Genomic DNA, 8,555 nt, shown 5'->3' on the forward strand with positions numbered 1-8,555 from the left:
TGAGCCAAAGTCAGACGCTCAACCAACTGAGCCACCCAGGCACCCCTAGAATAAATATGTATTAACTCATGTGATAATGTGTCCTACTTCTTTGTTAAGGGTTGGGATAATCTGAAAAGGGTTTCAATTAACAATTAAAGGGATGACAGACATCTTGCACTACAGTGTAGTTTTCCATCCTCGTGGTGGTGTAACATGAAAAGTGGATCCTTTGCAGATTCTAGATTTTGGTGGTTCTTTTTAGTGAAAACAGCATTTATTATCCATCTTTTTGAAACCTCTCATGATTTGCAGTCAAAAAGTGTTTATAAACATACTTGGTGCCTTTACCAGAAGTATTGCATATGATTACAAACTTGACTAATTGAATTTGTGTTTTATAAGCCCTGGGAAAAGATATTTGAGGTGTTTTTTTTTTTTTTTTTTACAAAATCTATTTTTATTCAAATTTTTTTTGATATGTGAAAAGTAAGAACTGCTGCTACTTTAAAAAGTTGCTAAAATGTGGGGGCGCCTGAGTGGCTCAGTCAGTTGAATATCTGACTTCAGCTCAGGTCGTGATCTCCTGGTTTGTGGATTCAACCCCTGCTTCAGGCTCTGTGCTGACAGCTCAGAGCCTGGAGCCTGCCTCGGATTCTGTGCTTCCCTCTCTCTCTCTCTGCCCCTCCCCCATTCTCGCTTGCTCTGTCTCTCTCTCTCTCAAAAACAAGTAAACATTAAATTTTTTTTTAAAGTTGCTAAAATGTGATCTTATTCTTTTGTTTGTGAATGTGAACATTTTAGTCACTCTACTCTGCGGTTGGGTCTTTCAATAATAGGAATTGAATAATCATGGGCCTTGACATCTTCAGTGACTGTCTTGCTCTGAATGAGAACATTCTGTACTCTGGAGTTTCATTTGTCTTCGTCTTCCTTGACTTCATTTCATGATCCTTGAATGTTTGTGCTTGTTAGGGTCTGAATAACACTACAACTTTAGCAAAGCAGTTTAAATTTCATGGTAATTAAACTATTGTCTTCAAGAGTTGAAATGAGAGGCAAAATAAAACATTTTCTTTACTGTAGAAAAAGTAAGCCAAGGAAACATCACTCACACCATCAGGATGGAAAATAAGAATTGGAATCTTCATGCTGACTCATTATGTATTAGTTGACCATCGAACCCACGTCCTCCCGTTAACTTTGTCAAACAATGGAATATTGTTTGACAAAGTCTTCTATTCAGTGTTACATAGAAAAAATAAATACAAATTACTTTTTGGTATTTAATAAATTATTATCAAGTTAGAAAGGCAAAAACTATATACATAGCACAGTTGAAAGTTCAAAAGACATACACATAAATCATGTGTTTGTAACAATTAAGTTTACAAAAATAAAGGTTTACCACTTAGTGTTCTGATTCATATTTTTTTTTTCAGAGAGAACAAGATGCCCCATAAAAGGGAAGTGGTTTGCCCATAATCATTCAGGTTTGGGGGGGGGGGTGTTTTTTTTTTGTTTTTTTTTTTTTGTTGTGTTTGTGTGTGTTTAGTAGGCTGTAAGCCCAAAGTGGGACTTGAACTCAGGCTCAAGACCTCAAGATCAAAAGTCACATGCTCTACTGCCTGAGCCAGCCAGGCACCCTCATTCAGATTTTTAATAATTTTTTTCAGATGATTTTATTCTGTTTCTACTTCCTTATCCCAGAATTAATGGTTAGATCTTAACTAGGATGAAGGAATGTGTTTTCTATTAATATTTACTCCAGCTATTTTCTCTCTAATTTTCATGTAACAGACTTGGGCCACCTGTCTACAAGAATATCCAATTCTACATCCACTCACCTCACTGCCTTTCTGCTGACTGGAGTCCCAGGATTAGAAGACTTCCAAATCTGGATCTCCATCCCCTTCAGCTTCATGTACCTTCTGGCTGTGATAGGCAATGGCCTGGTTATGGCAGTGGTGGTTGGGGACAGGAACCTCCATGAACCCATGTATCTCTTCCTGGCCATGCTGGCACTCAATGATGTTCTCCTTTGTACTGTGACAGTGCCCCAAATGCTTCTTATCTTCTGGCAGGGTCCTTCCCCATTAACATTCCCTGCATGCCTCACACAGATGTTTTTTGTTCATGCTCTGTTCCTCTCTGAATCTGCTGTTCTCTTGGCCATGGCTTTTGATCGTTACGTGGCTATCTGTACACCACTCCATTATGCAACCTTTCTTACAGGTTCTCTCATTAGCAAGGTGGGTCTGGCTCTGGTGACTCGGAGTGTGGCTGTGGTCACTCCTGGTGTCCTCCTCATTCTCCGGCTACGCTTTTGCCGGGAAAACATCATCCACCATACCTACTGTGAGAACATGGGCATTGCCAAGTTGGCCTGTAATAGCATTGCCCTCAATAGCATTTATGGGCTCACTGCTGCTCTCCTCACCACAGGGCTAGACTTTGTCCTCATCTCCCTGTCCTACTGGCTAATCCTGAGAACAGTCTTCCAACTACCTTCTAGGGAAGCCCGGACAAAAGCCTTTGCAACATGTGGAGCTCATATATGTGTCATCTTGATATTTTATACTCTGGCCTTCTTTTCCTTCTTTACCCATCGCTTTGGAGATCATGTACCCAAGCATGTCCTTATCCTCCTGGCAAACCTCTACTTACTGGTGCCACCTACTATGAACCCCATTGTTTATGGAGTAAAGACAAAGGAGATAAGGATGCATGTACTAGGGCTCTGTAACAAACCAAAATGACTCAAAGGTTATGAAGCAACAAGGAATAGGTAAGTCCAGGATGGGGATCAGGCTTAAATGTCAAGTCTGAATCAACCTGGGCAGATCCATTCCCAAAACACTTAACCTCTGAATAGAGCTTAAAATAGTCACATTTCTAAATGCTGTCTTCCCGACGACGTAGGGTAAACAGGAAGCTAATAGGGAACTGCTTCAGTACCATCAAGGAATATCTCAACATAATGAGGTAAAAATCAGTGGAATGTCACTGTAAGCACAGGGGACTTAAACATCCTTTTTAAATACACAATTCCTCCTTTATGTCAATTTGCTATGGACAGGACAAAATGTAAACTCTGTGAGTCATGGCTTAGTTCAGATTCCAGCTTCATCATTACATCCACAGAACCTAGAATATAAAAAAAATTAATAAATATTGTTAAATAGGTAAATGCATTACCTAGTCAAAAGTCAAATGCTAATAATTTTATGTAACAAACTCCCTACTATGTCCTTATGTATTAAATAAGACCTATACTTTAAATACTTCTTTCCTTTCCTCTTAAAAAACTTTCCCTTATCTTTCAGAAAATGTTGCTATCTCCTTTAATACCTTGGTGTAATAAAGATTATTTTGGTTACACACAAATGAAAGTTACTTTGGTTAGATTAAGTAAACAGAAAAACAGTATGAGGCATGGCATACATTCAAGCAATTTAAATATCTGTGACTCAGGAAGGACACAGCCAGGCTAATTGCCCCATATTGGGTCATATTGTTAAAACTGCATCAATCTGTTACAGCACTTAATATTCTGATTAACAGCGTTGAAATTGTGTCAGGGAAATTCTCAAAAAAGATAAATCATGGCAAATGGTCAAGATTATGTTCACTGGATTCATTTGGCTCTTTTATATAAGCACCTGCAATTTTTCTAGTTTATTGGTTTTTGCACACCAAACATTCCTACTAATTTCATTCTATAGTAGCTGGGACAAACTATCATCTATAAATCTATCTGTCATAATTCCTGCGTGTAATCCCTTTTCTCCTCTAGAGAATATTCACCTGTCAATTAATAAAAGACCTAAAATCTACCCCTGGCATAAGAGAATAAAAAATTGCATCATGAGCATAATAAATGGTCTAGTGGTTGAATTAATTGAATGGAGTGTCTTGAAAATATTTATATTGTTATCATTCTCTTTACAAATGTATATGGCTGTTTCTAGATTCTATGTGTAACCAGGTAATTATGATAATATACGTTTTATAAGGAAATTATGCTTTTATTATTTAAGATATCAGATTGAATAACTGAATGGCTAAGTGGGATAATGAAGTATTTTGCAGTGCAATGCTTTGTATAGAAGAAAATGCCAGATACTTAGATGACAAAAGGGATAGTGATCTTCTCTACTATTTTTTTCTTGCCATTGTGTTTTGCCACCAAGAGCCTTCTGCAGCATCAAGATAATTAATGTATAACTTATAAGATAACATTTGACATTACGAAAATAATTGCATTGCATATTTGCCTGATGATAGGGGATTCAAATACACAAATGAATTTTTATTTTGGCTTCTGGTTATCTTACAGATTCTGCAAGAAGGCAGAGAATGCTTTCAAAAGGCAAATAACCACTCAAGACTTTGTCAAACAAGATAATATGAGTAATAGTGTATCCTAATTTATAAATCCACGTACAAGTGAGAAAGATGCTTTAGTCGTATTGTTGCAATTCTAGGCAGGAACAAGAGACCTTCTTGTTTTTGGAGCACCAGATGCTTGCCAGAAGACTAAATTCCTGCCTTCATTAAGGTTCCAAAATAGGATAATGCTTCTGTTCTCAACTCCTAATACAACCTTGTTCACTCATTCATTCATTGTTATATTCACTTATCTCCCTACCAACTGTATTTTACTGAGAATAAATATTTTAATTTTGAATATATCTGGTTTCTAAATGTTTAGAGTAAAATATATTTTATGAATATAATGTAATACTAATAATAAATTTAAGAAGTGAGTATAGTAAATAATAATTTGTAAACTCAAAATTTAGATTATCTATGTAGGTGTTCATTTAAAATAGTATTATTGGCATGTAAAATGCAAAATTTAGTATGCAATAGTTTAAACATATTTCCGTTAGCAAATAAAAACTAGTAAGAGTTCATTTTTTAGAGCACAAAGACTAGGAAAGGTCAAAATATATTTTGAATTTGAAGTTCTAATTTTAAAGATGATTAGCAATAGTTGAATGTTACATATACAATGTGTGGCTGATGGTAATGCTCATTCTCAAAATTTTAATTTTTCCTATCAGTTTGATTTAATTATTTATTACAACAAATATTATCTAATTTTGATGTTTACATAGCTTTATTTTTAGTTGACATTTTTTATTCAAGGTGAATATGCTAAAAGGACAGGGGCAGTTGTCAATTAGAATCAAGAAACAGGATAAAAGGGCAAACAGACATAGTTGAGTGAAAACCAGGGAGCAGAAATAAATTGTAGATGTGCTCCATATGACTGAAATTTGAAACACTAATTTTAAGTTAGTAAGATCTCTTTTATTAGATGACATGGGGGTTCATGACATGTCAAATCTTTTCCTCGATTTTCTTTAATATCCAAAGTATCAGTGATTGATTCATTTATTTAATCATTTACATTCAATAAAGACTTGGTGTCACTTTTATACCAAGCATATATTCATTTTTACAAGTAACAAACTCTTCAAAGCACAGTTCCTATACTAGGTAGAACAAGATAGGTAAAAATAGATTATTATTAAGACTTCCACAAATACACGAATACTGGGAACTATAACACATTTTTTAAAATCTTATTTGTACCCTTTGCTTACTTTTTGCCTTTGCACAAGTATAGCCAGACAAACTAGAAAATTCAATTACATTTGCAAGTTTTCTACACAGCCCTATGCACAGCCATTTGTTAGCTAATTTCAGAATTATAAGGAAAGATAGTTTTGTATATTGAAAGGAGTTCTAGATAAAATTAAGAGACCTGAATCTGTAGCTGTTTCCTGCTACCACAAATTTATAAGTAGCTACACCTAGTGAGTTATATTGATACATAAGTGAAATACCTCGTAGCCAGGAATACCAAGGATAGTACTTTTTTACATTTATTTAAAAAAAAAATTAATGTTTATTCATTATTTTTGAGAGAGAAAGAGAGAGAGAAAGAGAGAGAGAGAGTGAGCAGGGGAGGGGCAGAGAGAAAGACACAAAATTTGAAGCAGGCTCTGTCAGCACAGAGCTGGATATGGGGCTTGAACCCACAGACCTTGAGATCATGACCTGAGCTGAAGTCAGACACTCAACCGACTGAGCCACCCAGGCACCCCAGTACTTTTTTACACTTAAAGAAATAGTATGTCCTAAATTATTATTAAGATACATTTTACTCAATGGATTATAATCATTGACATCATATCACGGTAGCTGAGGTATTTCAAAAATTACTGAGTCTCAAATTTTTATAAAATTAAAATTATTTCTAAAAATTAAGAGAATAAAAAAAATATGCAGTTGGCCTTTTCTATTCCTGAGCAAACTAAATTTCTTAGTAGGGCAGACATGTGTATAAACTTTAAAATATGATGCTGATTCACAATAAGGATTGATAAGTTCTGCTTTGAACCCTAATATGCTCTTATATAAGATAAAATGTTTTCCATCTTGAAGAATGAAAGAATAGCAGATATACAAACACATTGTTATAACAAGAAGGGCAATATAAGATTTCCAAACAACTACAGAGTATCAAGAAGCAAAGAAACATGAGTCTTATTTATTTATTTATTTATTTATTTATTTATTTTCTGTGAGAGAAAGGGAGAGAGAGCAGAGGAGTAGCAGAGATAGAGGGAGAGAGAGAGAAAACATAGAAGGCTCCATGCTGCCAGCGCAGAGCGCAACATGGGGCTCAATCTCACAAACTGAAGATCATGACCTGAGCCTAAAACAACAGTCAGAAGCTTAACCGACTGAGCCACACAGGCACCCCTGGTTTTAATATATTTAATGAAAACTTAATGGGTAAGTGCTCATGGAGGGTTGGGATTAGAAATGGAAGGGAATAGATGGAAATGATTTCTAAAACACTCAACACCTACATATACTGATATTTAAAGGTAATTTATGAAGCACATGTTAAGTTGTATAGTCCCAAGGACCCCAGCTTTCTCCTTTAAGCACTTCTCCTGATACTCTGTGGATTCTATATCTCCTCTTTCTATTTTGTTCACAACTGTGATGCCAGCATACCTAGTGTGGACAAATAAGTATATGTTTACATCATTTAGATTGATGCCATCAATGTCTAAGGTCATGCCTTAAGACATAGTAGAACCGGTTTTTGTGCGGAGAAGTAGGTAGAGGACTCCTTGGCGGATCTGTTTGGTCTTCACACTATAGATGATTGGATTGAGCACAGGTGGAACCAATAAGTAGATGTGAGCCATGAAGATATGTATCAGTGGGGAGGAGTGTTTGGCAAAACGGTGGACAATGGATAGCCCCATCATAGGCACATATAAAATGAGTACAACACAGATGTGAGACGCACACGTGTTGAGAGCCTTAAGCCGCCCTTCACGTGATGCAATTTTTAATATAGAGTGAAGGATGTACACATAAGACACAAAAATACCCAGAGAGTCCATTCCCCACAGCACAACAACAAGAAGCAACCCATATATAACATTAAACAGGGTGTCAGCACAGGCAAGGCGGATCATGTCCTGGTGTAGACAATATGAATGAGAAAGGATGTGAGAGTGGCAGAAAGGAAAGAAGGCCAGCCGAGCCAGAAGTGGAATCATGGCACAGGCACTCCTAAGCAGGGCTGCAATTCCAATTTTCATGATAAGTCTTGGGGTGAGAATGGTAGCATATCGTAGAGGGTGGCAGATAGCCACGTAGCGGTCAAAGGCCATGGCCAAGAGCACAGATGATTCCGTGAAGGAGAAAGTGTGAATGAAAAACATTTGGACCACACAGGTACTGAACTGGATTTCCCTGGAAATGGACCACAACACCCTGAAGAGTGATATCATGGTGGGCATGGACATGCCCATGTCGGTGAGAGAAAGCATGGCCAGAAAGTAGTACATGGGCTGATGGAGCCTGGGGTCTGTCCGAACAATATGCAGGATGGTGCAGTTACCCATGATTCCAACAAGGTACAGGAGACAGAATGGAATGGATATCCAGTGGTGAAATTCCTCATAGCCAGGGATACCTGAGAGATAGAATGTGGAGAACAGGGTATTACTGGAGTTTAAGGTTGTCATAGAGCTCGCTTTTAACCACAATCCACTTTCAGGATCACACTCCAGTGGGGAGGGCAATGATAAGATCAGCATCTGAGTCAGGAAAACAAAGCAAAACAAATAAAACTACAGCGCTTTCCTGTAAGCACTCTTAAATTCATCCCTACATTTTTCTTTCTTCATTTCATTGCTGAGTAATGTTGGTTAAGTAAAATATATACTGTATAACAACTCTTTCCCTCCTGCCTCTCAGATGCAGACTCGTTGACATTCTCTTAAAATACAGACAATCTTCTAAAGACTACCTACAGCAGCACGCACACAACCTGTTCAGGATGACATCTTTCATTTTATATTTTTCTTCCAGAATTTTCTTGGCAAGAGCTATTGATGTTAATATTAATCTTTTTTTAATGACTCCTGCTATGATTTACACACAATGCCTTTTTCTGCCTAAGCTTCAGAGCTTTTTCAATAATAGTAGAATGGCATGCGAGATGTCTACAGAATTCAAGCAAGTATGGGTCA

At 36.8% G+C, this 8,555-nt stretch overlaps 2 protein-coding genes across 2 annotated transcripts; one reads left to right on the forward strand and one right to left on the reverse strand.

Annotated features, from left to right (window-relative positions):
• Positions 1-1,827: 1,827 nt before the first annotated feature.
• On the forward strand, positions 1,828-3,113 carry LOC132662386 (olfactory receptor 52B2-like). Its single transcript, XM_060607860.2, has one exon. It carries the CDS (start codon positions 1,902-1,904, stop codon positions 2,736-2,738), a length of 837 nt encoding a protein of 278 aa, XP_060463843.1. The 5' UTR covers positions 1,828-1,901; the 3' UTR covers positions 2,739-3,113.
• A 3,975-nt stretch (positions 3,114-7,088) lies between these two features.
• On the reverse strand, positions 7,089-8,048 carry LOC132660604 (olfactory receptor 51L1-like). Its single transcript, XM_060604413.3, has one exon. The coding sequence runs from the start codon at positions 8,046-8,048 to the stop codon at positions 7,089-7,091; it is 960 nt and encodes a 319-aa protein (XP_060460396.3).
• Between the last annotated feature and the right edge of the window lie 507 nt (positions 8,049-8,555).

Source organism: Panthera onca, chromosome D1 (genome assembly GCF_046562875.1).
Source record: "Panthera onca isolate mPanOnc1 chromosome D1, mPanOnc1 haplotype 2, whole genome shotgun sequence".
NCBI lineage: Eukaryota > Metazoa > Chordata > Mammalia > Carnivora > Felidae > Panthera > Panthera onca.

Excerpts from the sequence above, each read along its gene's own strand:
- LOC132662386 (XM_060607860.2), top strand. The coding sequence starts at position 1,902 with ATGTACCTTCTGGCTGTGATAGGCAATGGCCTGGTTATGGCAGTGGTG.
- LOC132660604 (XM_060604413.3), bottom strand. The coding sequence starts at position 8,048 with ATGACAACCTTAAACTCCAGTAATACCCTGTTCTCCACATTCTATCTC.